Source organism: Pelophylax lessonae, assembly GCF_965119305.1.
Source record: "Pelophylax lessonae genome assembly, chromosome: 13".
Classification (NCBI taxonomy): domain Eukaryota; kingdom Metazoa; phylum Chordata; class Amphibia; order Anura; family Ranidae; genus Pelophylax; species Pelophylax lessonae.
Genome location: NC_138780.1, coordinates 14,461,604 through 14,482,866, shown reverse-complemented (window position 1 = coordinate 14,482,866; position 21,263 = coordinate 14,461,604). Strand labels below are relative to the sequence as shown.

Sequence of the window (21,263 nt, the reverse complement as noted above, 5' to 3'; positions counted from 1 at the left end):
GGCCACCCCTACAGCCGATGTCCGGAGGCCTGGCACAATATGGAGAAGGAGGTAGTAGATGAACTGTTGAGGCTGGACAGGATGGAGGATGAGGCCCCTGGTGTACCATCCTCCTCTGCGGTGACTGACCCCCCTGGTCCTGTTCAGGATCCCTCCCCAGTTTCTGCGGCCAACCCTCCTGTGTCTGTAGGTATTCCTCTGTGTCCCCCCAGCCTACTGTACCCTCTCCTCTTGTGTCAGAACCTTCTAAGTCTGTGCCCCCCGAGTCAGTCTTGCCCCATGAGTCTTCCCCTCCTAGGTCTGACTTAAGGGAAGGTCCCCCCCCCCACCAGGAGTGGTGGGATGTGACAAAAAGGGTGCTGCTGCTTCTTCTGTAAAGAAGTCTTCTGCGAAGACTTTGAAAAAAAAAACAAGAGATGAAAACATCTTGGAGTCTGACCAGCAGTACCTGGAGGAGAGAAGGAGGGTTGTGAGGCGGAAGAGACAGGCGGTGAGGACGGAACAGGGACAGGAAGCCCCAGTGTCTGTCCCCAACCATTTTAGGGCTTCTGCATGGGATATTTCCTCATCTGGAGCTTCTTCTGAACAAAATTCAGACTCAGAAATGGAATTGGAAGAGGCCTCAAGAAAGAGAGAGGCTTTTGGTGATGAGCAGAAGAGGGGAGCTAAGAAGCAATCCACCCAATAACCCAAATGGCGGTTCCCCCTCCCTTAAAAGTGGTGACAATAAATGTCGCCAGTATTAAGTCAGTAAGAGCTCGTTCTATGGCCTTCTTTTTGTTCAGCCAATTAGATGCTGAAATTTTATTTTTGCAGGAGACTAGGCTCACCTCCTTGGCAGATATTCATATGGCCAAGAGAGAGTGGAGGTATGGTCCATCTTACTGGTCTTTTGCGGCCGAGCCTTACGGCGGGGTGGCGGTGTTGTTTAAAACCGGCATGGTAACTGTCCGGCGGGTTATTGAGGTGGAAATTGGGAGATGTATGGTCTTAGACGTTCTTGTGGGAGGGCAGGACCTGCGCCTAATTAATATTTATGGGCCACACACAAAGTGGGACAGGAAATGCCTTTTTACAAGGATCAAGCCATTTCTTTTTACATCCCGGCAAGTGGTTTTTGGAGGTGACTTTAATACTGTGACTAGGCCCAAGGACAGGAAGGACTTCAAAGACAGGCTGGGATATGATAGCGTTTTTTTTAAATAGTATGGTTAAGGATGCTGGTCTTGTGGATGTGCACATTAAGCACCTTCCGGATGACACAGGGTTCACCTTTCATCGAGGTAATAGTCAGAGTAGGATAGATAGGTTTTTTTTGAAGGAGGCCTCTGCTTTCTCACCCCCAGTGGTGCAGACAGTGGAGTTCTCTGATCACTATATGCTATCTGTGGTCTTGAATGCTTCAGACTTCCCTCAGAGGGGCAAAGGCATCTGGAGATTAAATTCGACTCTCCTTGAGGAAGAACATGTTAGACAATCCTTTTGAGGAATTCTTTCAGGCACAGGTGACCATCCTGGACTTTTGTAGCAGCAAGGCTGAGTGGTGGGAGCTGACCAAAAAGAGGATTGCTGGATTCTTCAGGGGCCTAGCCAATAAAAAACAGTTTAATAGATACATGACCTACCAACATTTGCGGAGGAAGCTGGATATTCTTGTCTCGAGAGGAGGAGATCCTGGGGCAATCTCTGAAGTGAAAATCCTAATCAGGAAGTGTCAATATGACCGGCATACCTCTTTGGTTCTGGAGCGGGACTATGGGAAATACCACTCGCCTGACCCTTATCAGAACTGCAAACAGGGTGTAGCTGTTAAGATGGTCGTTGGCCTTAAGGATACTACAGGTTCCTTGACAAAGTCCAGGTCAGGGATCCTGGAGGTCGTGAGGTCTTTTTATGCTGAGCTTCTTGGGAGGAAAGAGCTTGACCGAGACAAGACGGAAAGCTTTTTGGACTCTACTCCAGGTCTAAATGGTGGAGATGTCCCTTTGATGAATTTGACAGAAGAGATCACAGTTGAAGAGGTGACGAGGGCAATTGAACAGCTTGCCATTAAAAAGTCACCTGGACCGGATGGTCTGACGGCTGAGTTTTACAAAGCCTTTAAGTCTATTCTGGCCCCACATTTGGTAGAGGTTTTTAACAGTTGTCTTGCTGAGGGGATGCTTCCCCCTTCCATGAGACACTCAGCTGTGATTCTTCTTTCAAAAGGTAAAGATCCTTCGATGATTGAGAATTGGCGCCCCATCAGCCTTCTCAATGTCGATATAAAGGTGCTGGCGAAGATACTTTTCTGGCGCCTATCGGCAGTAGCAGAGTCTTTGCTTTCTCGCCATCAGCACTGTTCGATCCAGGGTAGGAGCACCTTCACAGCAGTTTTAGCTGTCCAGGAGGCCTTGGAGCAGTGCAGGTCTGCAGGTTGGGGGAAAGTATCTACTGGCATTGGATCAGGCAAAGGCTTTCGATCGTGTCAACTGTGGTTGCTCTTTAGTAAGTACGGTCTGCCAGGTGGTTTTGTCGATTGGTTAAAAGTCTTGTATAAGGGGGCAGAAAGCTTCCCTCTTGTTAATGGTTGGGTTGGACAGTCCTTTGAGGTTGGCTCTGGGGTGCGCCAGGGTTGTCCCCAGAGTCCCCTGCTCTATGTGTTTGCAATTGACCCCTTCATCAGGAGGCTAGAGAGCAGCATGTTGTGTGGGGTACCAGTGGGAATCCCGGGTGAGCCGCCTTTGAGGGTTGTTGCCCATGCGGATGATGTGTCAGTGATTGTCACTGGGACAGATGAAGCGGAGGAGGTGGTCTCTTTGACATCACGGTACTCTGAAGCATCAGGCTCCAAGATCAATCAGGAAAAGAGTAAAGTTTTCTGGATGGGAAAGGAAGGTGAGGGGTTTGATCTCCCGGACACCTTTCCAGTGCCCCAGGAAAAAGTTAAGATATTAGGCATTGAATTTGTACCTGGCGATTATGGCCTCAAAAACTGGGAAGGTAGGCTGAAAGTTGCCAATACTAAGGTGGTCAGCTGGAAGAGATGGAAGTTATCTCTGAGGGAAAGGGTTGATCTGATTAAGACTTACCTTATACCGATCTTCTTGTATGTCAGCCCTGTCTGCATCTTGCCAGTGTCTCTCTATGCTAGGATCTATAGTGTGTTCTTCCAGATGCTGTGGGGGAACAGACTCAAGAGGAATGTCACCTATCTATCCAGGAGGGAGGGTGGCTTAGGTATGGTCAAACCCGTTCTTTTCTTTTCACTGCTATTTCTCAAGTTTAACATTGGTAGTATGCTTGCAGTGGAATCTCCTGGATGGGCAGGCATGTTTAGATCTTGGTTTAGGCCTTTTCTGCGACTTTGGGAAGAAGGTGGCCAAGTGAAGAATCTCAGGGGTCATCGTGGTCAGCTTCCAGCCTATGTAGCTCCGTGTCTGAAGTTGCTGCGGCAGTGGCGACTGTCGGCTGAAGATCTCAGATCCGCTCCGAGGAAAGTCCTTATGAGCCGAGTCTTGAGCGAAGTCTTTCATGACCCACTGGCCTTAAGGGATTGCCCAGGCCCAATTTTGAGGGAAGGGTTAAGACTGATTAATTTGGCTAGAGTACCCCTTAAATTCAGGAATCTGGGCTGGTTGTGCTTCCACGGGAGGCTCTATGTTTGGGGCAATTTGAAATTCCGCAGTGGGATGGATCGTGGTTGTCCTCGGGAGGAATGTACAGGTGAGGAGGAGACTATGGACCATTTTCTGCTTCATTGCCCTTTAAACATAGAGGTATACAAACAGGTGGGGCGGGCCCTCTGTGTTCCTTTCCTCTCCAGGCTGGGTTATGCTGAGTGGGTGTACGGAGCATTTAATACTGGTGGGGGCTTTTGTTTTGATACACTTTTTTTAGTTAGCTTAGTAGTCCGTTATTACACTTGGAATGCACGGTGTCAGGTCACCCTTCGGCGTAAAATCCTTCCTGTTCAGGTGGTGGTGTGTGACATTCTGCATGAGGTGGGGAAGATTTGGGAGCTTGAAAGAGACAAGTGGGGTCAGAGGGCTTGGCTGAAGGCGTGGAGGGGTTTCAGGCCTCCCTGACTGCCAGGAGTCTCTTTCCCAGGTGTGGCTTTCTGTCTCTTATCACCCTAGATTTTTTCTTAATGCTCAGTTTTTGATAAATGGCTGCATACATAGGTGATGGGTTGTGCCTCTTAGGCCCTCTCTGCTGCTTTATGTAAATAGTTTTCTAAAAATGTTGGAAGTGGATTATGTATATATTGTATATATTCTGCACATGGATGTGTATTCCTTTGTTTTCTGCTGGAATATTGTACTATAGTTCTGTTTTTTACTTTTGTATAAAATTAGTTGCTTGATTCTTTTCAATAAAAGATCAATAGTGACCCATCATTGGTATTAGTGGGAGGAATAGTGCCCCATCATTGGTATCAGTGGGAGGAATAGTGTCCCATCATTGGTGTCAGTGGGAGGAATTGTGCCCCATCATTGGTGTCAGTGGGAGGAATAGTGCCCCATCATTGGTATCAGTGGGAGGAATAGTGCCCCATCATTGGTATCAGTGGGAGGAATAGTGCCCCATCGTTGGTGTCAGTGGGAAGAATTATGCCACATCATTGGTGTCAGTGCCTGAGCATCTGGCACCTGGGCGGTACCAGACGTGATGTTGCCATGCCCCCTTCAAGCCGGCTTTTCTGTTTCCATGAGTGCGGGGATGCCGCCGTTCCCATCCCTACAGCTTTTAAACTATATGGATATGCTCGATTGTTTTCCTATCATGTGAGTTCATCCTCTTTGATAAACTTTACTTTCGTTTTAAGAGTATTACGCTATGTACCATGTTATTCCTTCTACATGGCCCCTATGTATCTTCACATGAATACATCTACACTATGATATTTGGAGGATTGACACCTGGCGGTCCTGATTAACCCTTAAATAAGCGCTTTCCAGGCTTCTCCATTAGCTTGGGTGGCCACTGTGTTCTGGTAAGCTGCCATCTGGAGTCATTTATCTTACGGGTGATCCCCTCTTGCTTGCTTTGAAAGGAATACGGACCATAATTGCATGCTAGGACTTGTGGTTCCTCTTCATCTCTCCCTAGATTAACAATGCTGCTGTCCAAGGGTGACCCCCAATGGAGGTTGCTCCTCTATCTGGATTGGAGACACCCTTTGATGGGAAGTGTGTTACTGGCTGGATCACCAGGTGAAAATAAGAAAAGAAAACAAATTCAGCCACCAAGTTTAAGCATTGTTAAGCTGCAATATATTACATTTTTGATTTTTTTGGGGTTTGTTATAGCTTTAACCACTTGCCGACTGCCTAACGACGATTTCTACGTCGCTAACCTGTGAGGCTCTAGGGAGCGAGCACGCGCCGCCGGAGGCGCGCTCCCGCTCGGTCACGGACCCCCCCCCGCACGTGTGCCAGGCGGACCCGATGTCCGCCAGGCACTCGCGATCGCCCGTTACACCGGGTGAAAGGCAGGCGGCTGATGTAAACAAAGCCACCTGTCATTCTCCCCTGTGTAAGAATGGAGATCATACGGTCCTGCTATGTAGGACCGTTGATCTCTGTTCTTACACCTCAAGCCACATCCAATCACAGTTAGAATCACGCCCCTAGGGACACACTTAACCCCTCCCTCTCAAAAATAAGTTAACTCCTTCACTGCCAGTGTAATTTTTACAGTAACAGTGCATATGTATAGCACTGATTTACTGCAGTAATGTCACTGGTACCCCCAAAAGTGTCAAAAATGTCATTCAAGGGTCCGATCTGTCCGCCGCAATGTCGCAGTCCCGCAAAAAAAATCGCAGATCGCCGCCATTACTCGTTAAAAAAAAAAAACAACAAAAATACAAAAATCTTTCCCTTAGTTAGCAAACGCAATAACTTTTACGCAAACCAATCAAAATGCGCTTTTTGCGATTTTTTTTTTACCAAACATAGGTAGCAGAAAACAAATTGGCCTAAAATGTTAAAAAATTTTGATTTTTACATTTTTTTGGGGGGGAATTTCATATAAAAAAATGTGAAAAATATTATTTTTGCAAAATTTACGCTCTTTTTTTTGTTTATAGCGCATGATCAAAAAATCGTACAGGTGATCAAATACCACCAAAAGAAAGCTCTGTTTGTGGGAAATAAAGGACGTCAAATTCGTTTAGGTACAGCGTCGCACGACCGCGCAATTGTCAGTTAAAGTCACGCAGTGCCGAATCGCAAAATAGGCCCTGGTCAGGAAGGGGTAAAATCTTCCGGGGATTAAGTGGTTAACCTAATTTTATGAACAACCGGTACTCTGCTAAATGTCAGTGGTCAAAGGTACAGGAAGGAGGAGGTGAAGCAGATGAGCAGTACAGTAAATATCTGTGTCAAATCTTCACATTAGAGTGTTTTGGTGAGGAAATAACATCGGGTCTCATCTATAAGGTGAGAGATCATGGGTGTCATTCTGTGGGGTGGCCTGATGTTCCTATGTGTGTGCAAAGGTAAGTTACGTCTTTTCTCCATCTTTGTATTGTGTAATCTTCTACAATGGTATGTTATATCTTACAATGACCCGTAAAAGGTAAGAATTATGTAAGCTGATTAAGAAGTGAGTCGGTTCTGAAATGTTTCTATTTGTCTGGTGTTTTATATTTAAAAGGGACACTTTGATATCCATTTATGATACCAGTGTACTTATTAAACCATTATATTACATTATTACTAAGCTATTATGTTGCAATTTTTTTATTTGTATTTTTTTGCTGGTTATTGCTGTTGCCGGTTGCACCGTTTGAACAATGCTGTCCATGCTGTGAGTAAAGGCCCCTACACACGTACCGATCGTCGGCCGAACGATCGGCTGTCTTTTGTCCCCGGGCTGTCGTGTCCGCTGAAAAGTGCAAAAGACTGCACATGAATTTTGTCCGCTGACTGCAGAAGTGATGTCATGTGATGGTTAACTTTCCCTGTGTTTTTTCTTTTCTGAGCATGCCCAGTCTTGCAAATCTGCTGTCTGTCGGCCGAATTCTGTACTGACTGGCGAACAATCGGCCGTTCTGGTGTCGGCATACAAAAATTTTAATGCTTGCACGACAGATTCTGTTCGGCCGAAAGTGCGCTGTCGGCTGTCGGAAGCATCATACTAACAAGCCGAAAATCGGCCGATCGGTCGTCGGCCGAATCTTTACGGCTGACAATCTGCACGTGTGTACGGGCCTTTACTCACACATTATTGACCGTTTAATTAGTCCTGGGTTGATTATGACAACTCATATGTTGGACCACACCTCAGTATACAGATCTGTTGTGTCCGGTGATGCAGATATGGCTTTCCAGGGCTTAAAGTGGTTAAAAAAAAATGATATTCCATTATGCATTCTTAACTCAAAAAGGTTAGTCCTAATGCTTTCAGTCTCCCCCAAATCTCCAAATTCCTTCTTTTTTGGTGTTGTGGTCCCACTGTATGTAGGAAGGTAGTCACCCTTTCTTGCTCCCGCTGCATGTAGGAACGTAGCCACCTTGGTCTTGGTTCCACTTTGTGTGAGAACATAGCCACCCTGTTTTGCTTCCACTGTATGTAGGATGGAAGCCACCATGTCTTTGTACCACTGTATGTAGGAACGTAGCCACCCTGTCTTGGTCCCACTGTATATAGGCATGTAGACACCCTGCCTTGATCCAACTGTATGTAGGAAAATAGCCACCCAGTCTTGGTCCCACTGTATGTAGGAGGGCAGACACCCTATTGTATGGTCCCTACTGTATGTCAAAATGTAGCCAGTCTGTCTTGGTCCCACTGTTTGTAGGAACATAACCACCCTGTCTTGGTCCCACTGTATGTAGTAAGGTAGCCACCCTGTCTTGGTCCCTCTGTATGTATGAACATAGCCACTCTGTCTTGGTCCCACTGTATGTATGAACATAGCCACTCTGTCTTGGTCCCACTGTATGTAGAAGGGTAGACACCCTATCTAGGTCCTACTGTATGTCAAAATGTAGCCACTCTGTCTTGGTCCCACTGTTTGTAGGAACATAACCAACCTGTCTTGGTACCACTGTATGTAGGAACGTAGCCACCCTGTCTTGGTCCCACTGTATACAGGCACGTAGACACTCTGCCTTGATCCAACTGTATGTAGGAAAATAGCCACCCAGTCTTGGTCCCACTGTATGTAGGAGGGCAGACACCCTATCTAGGTCCTACTGTATGTCAAAATGTAGCCAGTCTGTCCTGGTCCCACTGTTTGTAGGAACATAACCACCCTGTCTTGGTCCCACTGTATGTAGTAAGGTAGCCACCCTGTCTATGTCCCACTGTATGTATCACCATAGCCACTCTGTCTTGGTCCCACTGTATGTATGAACATAGCCACTCTGTCTTGGTCCCACTGTATGTATGAACATAGCCACTCTGTCTTGGTCCCACTGTATGTAGAAGGGTAGACACCCTATCTAGGTCCTACTGTATGTCAAAATGTAGCCACTCTGTCTTGGTCCCACTGTTTGTAGGAACATAACCAACCTGTCTTGGTACCACTGTATGTATGAACATAGCCACTCTGTCTTGGTCCCACTGTATGTAGAAGGGTAGACACCCTATCTAGGTCCTACTGTATGTCAAAATGTAGCCAGTCTGTCTTGGTCCCACTGTTTGTAGGAACATAACCAACCTGTCTTGGTACCACTGTATGTAGGAACGTAGACACCCTGCCTTGATCCAACTGTGTGTAGGAAAATAGCCACCCTGTCTTGGTCCCACTGTATGTAGGACCAAGGGATGAACGAATGTTTCGGCCCAAGCATGAGTTCGGGCCGAACATTGGCTGTTCACCCGTTCATTGAACACCTGCATTATCGGGCGTTTGACGGTTTGTTTGGCCCGCCAAACGACCACAATGCACTGCGCCGATGCTTTGGAAGCCCTGATTGGCTGAAGAAATGAAAGCTTTGCCCAATCAGGGCACATAGCACTGTCAGAGCCATGATTGGATGCTGTCATGATGACTCGTATCTAATCATGGCTCATTGCTCTTAGTCACACGCCATGCTATAAAAGTATTCTTATAATAGCGGCCATTTGCTTTGTGATATCGAGTGAGATAGAACAGGGCTATTCCGATTCTATTGTCAGTGTAGAATATCAGTTTAGTGTGAATCTAGCGATAGTTCAGTCAGTGTGAAAGTAGTGAACACTAATTTTTACATTAGTGTCAGTTTATTTTGTAAGGGCAGGTTTACTATAGTATAGTTTAGTGTATTATGGCACGTTTAACGCAGTATATTTCTGTGCGTTACTGCTTGTTTAATGCAGTATATTTCACTGCGTTAGTGCCCCTTTAACGTAGTATTTTTCTGTGCATTACTGCACGTTTAACGCAGTACATTTCTGTGTTACTGCACGTTTAACGCAGTGTATTTTAGTGTGTTACATGCCCTTTAAAGCGGTACAATTGAGTGCGTTCGTGCACGTTTAATGCAGTACATTTCTGTGCATTACTGCACGTTTAATACAGTATTTTTTTGTGCGTTACTGCGCATTTAACGCAGTTGTTATTTCCTATTTTTATGCTTTAATTTTAAGCATCAGTAAATCACTGCTCGTTTGAAAATTATGTTTTTTACAGACTTTTTTTTATTGATACATGTCCCCCAGGGCAGTTCCTGGACCCCCATAACCATTGTATGCCCAATTACTTGCATATAAGCCTTCAAAATGGGCACTTTTGATTTTACCAGTTCGGGTCCCATAAACTTCAATGGGGTTAGTTATTCGGTTTTCGAACGTATGCGATGTTCGAAAGTTCTGGTGCGAACCAAACAGGGGGTTGTTCGGCCCATCCCTAGTAGGAGCGTAGACACCCTATATTGGTCACACTGTATGTAGGAACGTAGCCACCCTGCCTTGCTCCCATTGCATGTAGAAATGTAGCCAACCTGTCATCGTCTTACTGTATGTAGGAACATAGCCACTGTGTCTTGGTCCCACTATATGTAAGAATAAAGCCGCCATGCCCTGGTTCCACTGTATGTAGAAATGCAGCCACCCTGTCTTAGTCCCACTGTATGTAGAAACGTAGCCAACCTGTCAGCGTCTTACTGTATGTAGGAACATAGCCACTGTGTCTTGGTTCCATTATATGTAGGGATGAAGCCGCCCTGCCCTGGTTCCACTTTATGTAGAAATGCAGCCACCCTGTCTTAGTCCCACTGTATGTAGGAGTATAGCCATCCTGTCTTGGTCCTACTGTATGTAGGAAACTGACCACACTATCCACCTACATAGCCACCCTGCCTTTGTTCCACTGTATGTAGAAAGGCAGCCTCCCCGTCTTGGTCCCACTGTATTTAGGAATATAGCCATCCTGTCTTGGTTCCACTGTATGTAGGAAACTGACCACACTATCCACCTACATAGCCACCCTGCCTTGGTTCCACTGTATGTAGAAATGTAGCCTCCCCGTCTTGGTCCCACTGTTTGTAAGAAACTGACCACACTATCCACCTACATAGCCACCCTACCTTGGTTCCACTGTATGTAGAAATGTAGCCTCCCCGTCTTGGTTCCACTGTATTTAGGAATATAGCCATCCTATCTTGGTTCCACTGTATGTAGGAAACTGACCACACTATCCACCTACATAGCCACCCTGCCTTGGTTCCACTGTATGTAGAAATGTAGCCTCCCCGTCTTGGTCCCACTGTATGTAGGAAACTGACCACACTATCCATCTACATAGCCACCCTGCCTTGGTTCCACTGTATGTAGAAATGTAGCCTCCCCGTCTTGGTCCCACTGTATGTAGGAAACTAACCACACCATCTATGCTCTTTCTTGAAATAGACCATGAACTATGGTATTTGTTGTGTGCATTGAGCAGTGCACATGACTACAACTAATGCGCTCTACTCGTTCCAAACACATGGAAGCAAGGGGGAAAAGGATAGTTTTCCGGAGCTTATAGAGAACGTTACAAGGAGGAAGAAAACATAGAGACAATTTACTGGAAAATATATTATGGGGTCATTTAGTAATGGACGTAAACAGATTTTTTTTTGGAGAACAGGGATATTTTTTTGTGTAACTTTAAAAGTATCTATATGGTCAAAACTTGTTTTGGGTGGAGTGCTTAACCTTCTGCCAGGTTTATTTGGCTGTCTAGGCCCCTGTTTGAAAGATTCATCCCTTCTATTTGTCTTGGTGACTTAAGCGTCGAAATTCGGCCGGGAATTTTCGTCAGACGACCTATCTGCCGATTTTCGGCTTGTTAGTATGGTGCCCTCGACAACCGACTCCTACTTTTCGGCTGACAAAATTCTGGTGTGCAGGCTATAAAATTTTTGTCCTCCGTCAAAACACGTCCAATTTTCGTGCAGTCAGTACAGATTTCGACAGGGAAAAATCTTATGAGCAAGACTGGGCATGCACAGAGATGAACCTGAATCCGAACCCTGCTAAAGTCAATGGGAGCCAAATGTTGAAATTACAAAATTTTCTAGACTAGGCTTATAGGCAAGATATGGTTAAGCAAATGACATGGAGGCATTGGCACTGTCCTGAGGGATATAAGCGCAGGATCAATCACAGGCACTTGTGTGGAAAGAGTGCAGACTATGCCTGTCCTTTCTGCCGCCTCCTCCATTGATTCCATGAATGAAAAGCGCTCTATGAATGGAAGAAGGGTGGCTGAATGAAAGGTCCACCTCCTCCATTCATAAGTCACTTTTCACTCATGAATGGAGGAGGTGTGGCAGATATAGCAGGAACAGTTGGTACTCATGATGAGTGCCTTTGACAGGTCTAATATGTTCCTCCTTGCAGACACTGTAACTCACAGTGGGCTTCAGCAACAGAGTGCTGCTTATCTAGAAAGCAGTGGGTGGCACTAGGTATGGTCAGGCCCTCATTGACCCGTGACAATGCCAATACCCATGCCCCAGCAACATTCTCTGTTTTATGAGTGAGGTTGGATGTAAAATGTTGAGGTTGAATAGTTATATTAGAGTTTTATTGTTTGGATACTTTCCTTGTTAGGAAATAGTGGACATCTACAGTAAGTACACTGGTTCTCCGTGTTAGTAGCCTCACTATTGGCTTTGTCTGCAGACACTAAGACCAAATGAGGAAGTCCTGCTGAGTTATTGAGAAACAAATAGTGTAAAAATAAACATTTTGGTAAAAAAAAGTTTCCTGTCTGTTCTTGCAGGCTGTCCATTATTGACCGTCCTTTCTCAACTTCTCCTTTTTAGAGGGTCAATACAAACAAAACCGGCTATTTACATACGTACAAGTTTGCCTAACCAATTCCATTTGGTTTCTATCAAATTTGGCAGGCCCTTGTAGGTGTTGGTTATTTGAAACATAATTGCACAATCAAATTGTTACATGTGTGGCTATCTTTAGCGAGACAAACTATAGGGCCAAATATATGAGATCATCTGATCATTGCAGTTGAATGAGCTTGTTGGACATTCCAATCCATAACCATGAGCATAAGTATCAGCCTCTGCTCTTCTGGGAAGGATTTATGTAGCATTTTAGAGTATGTTTGGGGGTATTTGTGTCCATTCAGCCAAAAGAATATTTGTGAGGTCAGGTACTGATGTTGGGTGACAAGGTGAGAAGACCTTGGTCACAGTTAAAGTTCCAATTCATCCCAAAAGTGTTCAGTAAGGTTGAGGTCAGGGCCGTATGTAGGCCACTCAAGTTCCTTCACACCAAACTGCTCGAACCATGTTATTATGGAGCTGGCCACCATTTGTTTAGCCAGGTTGGATGAGAAGACCTGGCTCACCATCAGCATTTCAACTTATACCAAATGTGTTCAATAGAGTATATATCAGGGCTCTGTGCAGCACACTCAAGTTCCTCCACACCAAACTGGCCAAACCATGTTATTATGGAGCTGGCCACTTGCGAGTTCAGGAACTGATTTTGGATGAGAAGACCTGGCTCACCATCAGCGTTCCAACTTATTCCAACGGTGTTCAGTAAGGTTGAAATCAGGGCTCTATGTAGGCCTCTCAAGTTCCTTCACACCAATCTGGTCAAACCATGTCTTAATGGAGTTGGTCACAGTGACGGTACTCACCGTCACTATGAGTGAAAGACAGATAAGTAATGGTTTGGATTGCTTCAATATTTGTCAGCAAAATCTTCATATAGAAATATGAAGATTTATTCCCATTTGCCATGAAATCTGTAATTCCTAAATGCTGTGTATATTACATATCTTTCAATGTCAGACAGGTTTTCCTTTTGTTTGTGTATTGGGAGGGAATGTGGATTGCCCTGTCTCATTGTTAAGTGTTAAGGACCTCACATTGTTCTGTCTGTCTGACTTAAGAGAAACGTATTATGGGATGTATATAGGTATATGGATTGGATGCTAAGGGGGAGGGGGGATTTTCCCACATTGTATATTGTTGTGTACACTGTATGAGAGTGTAAAACTCTGTTCCTATTGGATTGTGAATATCACATCCAGTCTTCAACAAGGTCCACCTAGGCGGTAACCTTGTGGGTGAAAACTGTATATAAGTCTGTTTCTTGTTTAATAAAGTTGTTCTAGAGTTACTTCACCCTCAATCTAGAGTCCTGTCTCTTATTGGGGGAATATGCTACAAGGGATTGCTATGGTCTTCCATACTCCCTTAGAAAATCACTAAGCTCTTGTAAGAGCTTGTGTAAGAGCTTGTTCTGCTGCCCTCTCTGGGGAAAGAGAGGTTCACCCACGGGAACCTGGAGCCTTGTCGTAGGTCCAGGGTGGGTAGGAGACGGCAAGACCCTAACCAAGCTGTGGTGGTTCGTGGGGTCTGAAGTGGTTACGGTGTCTGGTGGAGTGCTTGGAGCCCTCAGGAAGCACTAGGAGCATCTGTCAACGGAGGTACCCAGTCAGGGGTGGCCTGTTCCGTTACAGTCACCATTTGTAAGTTCAGGTACTGATGTTGGACAAAAAGACCTGGTTTACAATCAACATTCTGACATATTCATAAGTTGTTTGGTAGGGTTGAGGTCAGGGCACTGTGCAGGACACAAAAGCTCCTCCAAACCAAACTGGTCACACCATGTCTTAATGAAGCTGGCTTTGTGCAAAGGGGCACAGTCATGGTGGAACAGAAAAGGACCTTCACCAAACTGTTACCACAAGGATGGAAGAGAACAATTGTCTAAATTTTTTTTGTAGGACGTATCATTTACAGAACCCATCACTGGAAACACCTGAACTCAAACCTTTGGAGGGGTGTCCACAAACCTTTGTCCATATAGTAGGTAGGATGTTCAGATGATCACAAAACATTTCACCATATAGCGTATTTTGGTTAAGTCTGGTGGGCCAAATAACCAGCAGACTTTTTGTATTTCAAAATTATCCGGGGGAAATCCCTCTTATTCATTTTCTTACATTATTTATGTTAGCATTTGCATGTTAATTTTTTTTAAACCCGAAAACCTGTTTTGTCTGTCCAATCCACCCAAGCTTTTACATGTACCCAAATATCCACCATAAACCAGACAGGTTTAGCATAGATTAGTCCTATAAACCAGAATTTAATCCCGAAAACCTGTTTAGTCTGTCCTATCCACCTAAACTTTTACATGTACCCAAATATCCACCATAAACCAGACAAGTTTAGAATAGATCAGTCCTATAAACCAGAATTTAATCCCAAAAACCTGTTTAGTTTGTCCAATCCACCCAAGCTTTTACGTGTACCCAAATATCCACCATAAACCAGACAAGTTTAGAATAGATCAGTTCTATAAAACAGAATTTAATCCCAAAAACCTGTTTAGTCTGTCCAATCCACCCAAGCTTCTACATGTTCCCAAATATCCACCATAAACCAGACAAGTTTAGCATAGATCAGTCCTACAAACCAGAATTTAATCCGAAAAACCCCTTTTAGTCTGTCCAATCCACCCAAGCTTTTACATGTACCCAAATATCCACCACAAACCAGACAGGTTTAGCATAGATTAGTCCTATAAACCAGAATTTAATCCCGAAAACCTGTTTAGTCTGTCCAATCCACCCAAGCCTTTACATGTACCCAAATATCCACCATAAACCAGACAAGTTTAGAATAGATCAGTCCCATAAACCAGAATTGAATCCCGAACACCTGTTTAGTCTGTCCAATCCACCCAAGCTTTTACATGTACCCAAATATTCACCATGAACCAGACAGGTTTAGAATAGATCAGCCCTATAAACCAGAATTGAATCCCGAAAACCTGTTTAGTCTGTCCAGTACCCAAATACCTACCATAAACTAGACAGGTTTAGCATAGATTAGTCCTATAAACCAGAATTTATTGCAAAGTCTGCAGAACTTGACATGGCCATAGGGTCAAATAAGATAATGTGTCATGCTGGATTTTCCAGCATCTGGCAGGGCATATTCAAGATATGAGATAAAACTTATTGCACCTTGACCCCTGCCAGAAGGGAATCAGACTGTGCCACCATACCACCTACAATTGACCCTTTACTGCGGAGTTGCGGTTTGATTGTATTGAGTAAAATGTTAACCAGTCCTATTTATGGTAAAGATATGTAGATATTAAAACCTTTCTTTACTTCTATAGTCATGTGTGGTTCCATTTCAGGAGTGCAAAATACACTATGTGGAAATATAACACATGTATCCGGTGTAGAGGGAGAAGAAGTTGTCCTAGCTGTGCATTACACCAATATCACAGACATCTCCTGGACAATTACTAGTACCTTTAACCAATTTGCTACAACAATCCCAGGTAAACCCATTGATATTCGGGATGATAAGTATAAAGGACGACTGAACGCCACAGCAAACGGATCATTAATTATAGATAAATTGACCAGAGAAGACCAAAGGAGATATACAGCAAGTATACTAAGACCTGGACTGGGGACGTGCAATCAGTTCTATAATCTCACAGTATACGGTAAGTATTTATAACGGGAACTATTTATTGGGAGGAGACAACACATACGAATACCTATATGTTACTTTATATTGAAATAGAAATTGAACGATCAAAGAAAAAAAGGCAGTTTCCACCAATGGCACTATATATGTTGCAGGTCATATTCTTCTTCAGGCAGAAAAGGTAATGCTTATCAGCAAAGCACTCTTTAGGTTGTGATATAACATGACTTTTCAGACCATTGAATGTCTGGGAAGCACTTCCCTTGGAGGGGGGTATAAGATTACTGGGTCACCCTGAGATCCCCAAAGTCCTTGCAATTATCTGGATGTCGGTGGGATCTGGCAGAAGAGATCCCCTGTAAGTGTAAGCCTACTCCTTCCCTCCCCGTCAGGTATCTCCCCCTATCACTGCTCCTAATCTCTCCCTAACCTGTGAGACTCTGTCTCTAACCTACGGCCACACTGCGGGCTGACCAAATGATGTAGAATCTGCTATTTAGGCACTTCTGTGTCAAGATGGCCGCCCAAATCTCATGGGATCTCAACATCCAATAATCCTCCCCAAGATGGCCACCTGGAGCCCATAATAGGGAACCAGTTAGTCCTCAATGATCTTTCGCCAGCCTGGAAAAAAGGCACAGTGCCACCTTCAGGTTGGCAGATATGCTGCAGCCCAACACCTGCCTAAGTTGCACTGAAGCTATTTTGTCAGAGGATACGCACGACTTTGCAACATTGGTGCATGCCATATCTCTCGCCTTTAAAAGATGAGCTTACGTTGAGTAAATAGACACCACATAAGTCAAGCCTTAAAATTGTCCCTTGGAAATTCTTTAATAGTCCAATGCTCTCACTCTGGGATGTGCTCTGATACCTAATGCACGTCAAGCATTTTTATATGTGCACTTTCATGTTCATATGTGTGTATGTGAGGCTTTTAGTTTTTTTTAACCTTAAACTTTTTTTATAACTTAACCTTATTGCTAGAACAAGAGGATTGACAATCCCCCATAGGCGTGCACAAGGGGTGTGCCTGGGCACACCCTAATCACCCCATGGGGCGAAGATTCCCCCTGCTGCTTAGGCCTGCTCCATGTCCCCCTCCACCCCCCCCTCAGCGCTGCCAGCTTCTTTCCTCTCCAATCAGCTGCTGCTGGGGGTACATAGGTGGATGTCTCAGGATGGAGAGCAGCCCCTTCCTTTTCTGAATGAACACAGGGAGTAATTGGTATCTATAATGTGTGTTTGAGCCAGTGCTGTATTTTGGCCCAGGCCTAGGGTGGCAATTTGCAAGGGGGCAGCAAAAAAGCAGCTTCCGCCTCCATCTGAGACTCTATTGGCCACTGGTTGCTAGAGCTGCCTGGCGTCTAGCAACCAGTGGCGTCATGGCCGTGACTGCCTGTCCCTTCCCATAACTCAAAGTGGAGGAGGATTTAACTTCCTCCTTCTCCGTGCCCAAGAGCTCCCCCTGCCCCCTCTCCCTCTCTCTCCCTTCTCCCTCTCTCTGCCTTCTTCCTCTCTCTCCCTTCTTCCTCTCTCTCCCACCCCCTCTCTCCCCCACTCCCCTCTCTCTCCCACCACCCCCCTCTCTCTCTCTCCCACCCCCTCTCTCTCTCTCTCTCTCTCTCCCACCCCTCTCTCTCTCTCTCCTACTCTCCCTCTCTTTCTCTCATCCCCTCACTCTCTCTCATCCCCCCTCTCTCTCATCCCCCCTCTCTCTCTCCCACCACCCTCTCTCCCTCCCACCACCCTCTCTCTCTTCCTCTCCCACCACCCTCTTTCTCTCTTCCTCTTGCACCAAGCGCTCTCTCTCTCTCTCTCCCATCACCCCCCCTCTCTCTCTCCCACCACCCTTTCTCTCTCTCTCCCACCACCTTCCCTCTCTCTCACTTTCTCCCACCCTCTTTCTCTCTCATCTCCCCCTCACCCTCCCTTACCCACCCCCCTCTCTCTCTCTTCCACCCCCTCTAACCCCCCCCCCCCCTCGTGAGATCTCAGGGGCCCTTGCTGGGACTTGGAGTCCTTCAGTTTTGGAGGGAGTCGCATCCGTTAAACAGGAAGGGGTGGGGCAAATTTACAAAGGAGGAGAAGGGGTGCCCAATTTTAGTCTTGCCTAAGGCAGCACAAAACCAAAACACACCACTGCTGGTTTGAGCTTTGGGGTGCACACATCAATGCCAAAGGCATCACACACCTATATAATCCTCCTGTGTGAGCATAGTGCAGGTGACATGGTCTCCCTAAGGAAAGATCAGGGGACATTAGAGGGACATTAAACCCCTAATGCCACCTTTGTACTCTGTTGAAGCTTAAAGAGGAAGTAAAGCCTAAATAATAATTTGTACCTATAGGTAAGCCTATAATAAGGCTTACCTATAGGTACTGTATATATCTCCTAAACGTGCACTGCTTAGGAGATATTTACATTGCATGCAGCCGATGACATCATCGGCGCATGCGCTCTGAAAGTACGGCCACCCCTGCTGTTCCTTCAGATACCTGTGGCTGCATGGGAGTGACATCATCACGGCTCTGGCCTGTCACACAGCCCGAGTCCGCGGATACGAAAGGAAGACCGGGAGAAAATGAACGCTGCCTCCTGCGACTTCATCGCATCGCTGGAGGGCTTCGTTTTTAGGTAAGTTTCACATGCGATGCGTACTAGCACAATATGCCTTTACCTTGCAGGTCCTAAAAAAAAAAAGTAACCAACGGTTTACAACCGCCTTAACAAGCACAGACTGCACTTTAACAGCATAGTCCCTGGCCAGAGTCAATGACATTGACATCTCTGAACCAAAAAGTGCTCAGAGCTGAACTCTTCCAGGTTCATACTACCTAGGGAAGATCGGCAAGCAGATTCCCACTGATCAACCACTGCTCTCCAATTTTCTAAACCTACACGAACCCTTCTGCAAGACTAAAAATCGAAGCTTCTATAGCTGCCAGGAGTTTGTTTACATGCCACCACTTCCGGCTGGCCACTCTCTTTACAAAATCTCTATTGACCCTGCTATAGATATACCAATAACTATGTAGAAGGGCTACCCTAAGCAATCCATCCAATGTATATCCAATCAGATTGCCCCTCATAACAAATTTGTTGAGAAATCTATAGGAGATTGTACAACTAGATTCTGGAGATGAGCACGAAAACATGACTCCAGTAGAGTTGAGGTTCTGGATTCCATCTCTACCAGGAAACATAGCTGCACGAAGCACAGTATGTTCTCCTTAAGTTTCTATGGAAGTCCAACCAAAATAAGTTCAAGAAAGGTAAACTAAAGCACAAAGTCACTGCTATTATTATTTTTTTTGTAAATTCTTTATTTGTAGTAGGTAAACAAGGCACACATTACAGTCAGAAGCGAATACAGAAATCAGACCAATGTGACAGGTGAAACAGGCATCCAACAAATTCCATAAGAACCAAAAAGGTATTCAGGGAAATAACACACTTATGGTCTTGTGAGCAGAAAACAGTCCATGAGAAACCAAGTCCCTAATGAGAGACAACTAACGTATTCCAATGAGAACTTATATGGTCTGGGAACTCAGAGAGAGAAAACGGTCATACGGCATGGCTCTGGGATAATTCTCGTTCCCACCGGCATCTCTCAAATGGCGGGTATACGGGAGCAGAGGAGTATGTCCCAAGTAAAAAGTGGCTACCTAATTTTCCCTAAGATTTGTTGACTGTTAGCATGCACAGTGAGGAAAAAAAGTGGTATCCATGCCCGCTAGGCAGGCATATTTGAGAGAAAAGGTAACTAAGTGAAGGATAGGCCAGAGGGCAGGAAAAGTTGGAAAGGGAACAGAGGAGAGGGAGAGAAGGAGAGAAAGAGAATGAGTACAGGGGGTGGAGATGGCCACCAAGTCTCTGTATTCAGCGGAGAACTTAAACTCGTGCTGTCACTGCTAATTTAACATAACGAATTTTGATTCTTTTTAGAAAAACCGATAGAAAGCACTCCCACCAAAGACACAGGTAAGGAGACCCCACACACACATATACATTTACAGCTGTAGTTTTTTATATTTTATTTTTTTACAGAAATATTCAATGACTTTCTTTTTGTTTTCTGGAAACCTCGGTGAAAAAAATATGTACGGATTAGTATCAGAACAGTAAGACCTAGTTCTAGGATGGTATAGTAAGATATGGCTTCCTTTTGGGGTGGTTTGACCATGGCCTTGATAAAAATCAGGAGCATTGGGTAGGCACATTCTTTCCCATGTGCGGTTGCTTTCAAATCAGTGCACCTTTGTCATAGAAGAGGGAGTTTTTACAGGTATGAGTGAGTGCACTAAATCCACTGTCTATCAAATACTGTGTAGGAACTAGAGACATAGAGAGCAAAAAGGACTTGAGGAACCGTGGCAGAGCCAGCTTTACACCCTCTAACTCTTAAAGGTAATTACAACCTACTAACCTATGGGCTCATCGAAAATGTTCCAATGGTTCCCAGTGGCCAGTGGAAAATACATTTATGATTAGCAAATTTTTTTTATTGCTATTCCTGAGGAAGCAATGTTACTCCATGAAATGTGTTAGGGGAAAAATTCTCAAATGACACCAGATAGACTATGTGAATATATGAGATAACAAGAAATATTGGATCTTTTGACATGCAACAAAATTCAAAGATTTATAATATTTATGTGTATAAGGAGCAGTGCTAGAACATCTTGTTATTAAGCAGGAAATAATTAGTATGTTGGTCTTAAGATGTTTGTATATGAATAGATTTTATTTGCAATAAAGAAAATCAAGCTTTTTGATTTTTAGATATTTTGTTGGCTTTGGGGACCCAGTAACATTCCAAATAGGGAAAATAAATTAATAAATGAATACCAAGATGGTTATTGGCCAGCTTGCTGTGTGAGGTATCAGACATCTCCCTAGATACAGAGATCTGAGTGTCCACTTTTGGTTTTGGTGAAATCAGGAGAATCCCAACAGTCCCAATGCTTCTGTACTGTAAGTTCTTGTGGAACCAACAGATTCTCGGCATTCCCAGTGCTTTGGTTCCTTTAAAAGTTCAGTTGGGCGTCCCAGTATGGTGAACTTGGGGATGGGGTGTTAGTTACATAGTTACATAGTTACATAGTAGGTGAGGTTGAATAAAGACAATAGTCCATCCAACCTGTGTAGGTGTGTGTGGCCGTAATCATCTCTCATACCCCCGAATGTTCTGATCCTTGAGATGTACGTCCAAGAGTCTTTTGAAAGCTACCATACTTCCCGCAGAAACCACCTCTTGTGGTAGAGAATTCCACAATCTTGTAGCCCTAAAAGTAAAGAACCCCCTGCGTTGCCTGAGGTTAAAACGCTTCTCCTCTAATCGCATTGTATGCCCTTGAGTC

The 21,263-nt window shown here is 44.8% G+C and overlaps 1 protein-coding gene across 1 annotated transcript in view; it reads left to right on the top strand.

Annotated features, from left to right (window-relative positions):
* Positions 1-6,396: 6,396 nt before the first annotated feature.
* Positions 6,397-21,263, top strand: part of LOC309569294 (uncharacterized protein) — a 29,341-nt gene continuing 14,474 nt past the window's right edge. Inside the window, exons 1-2 of the mRNA XM_082275076.1 lie at positions 6,397-6,484; positions 15,595-15,912. Coding sequence (XP_082131202.1) covers positions 6,436-6,484; positions 15,595-15,912 — 367 coding nt within the window. The 5' untranslated portion in view covers positions 6,397-6,435. The remainder of the gene's footprint in view (positions 6,485-15,594; positions 15,913-21,263) is intronic.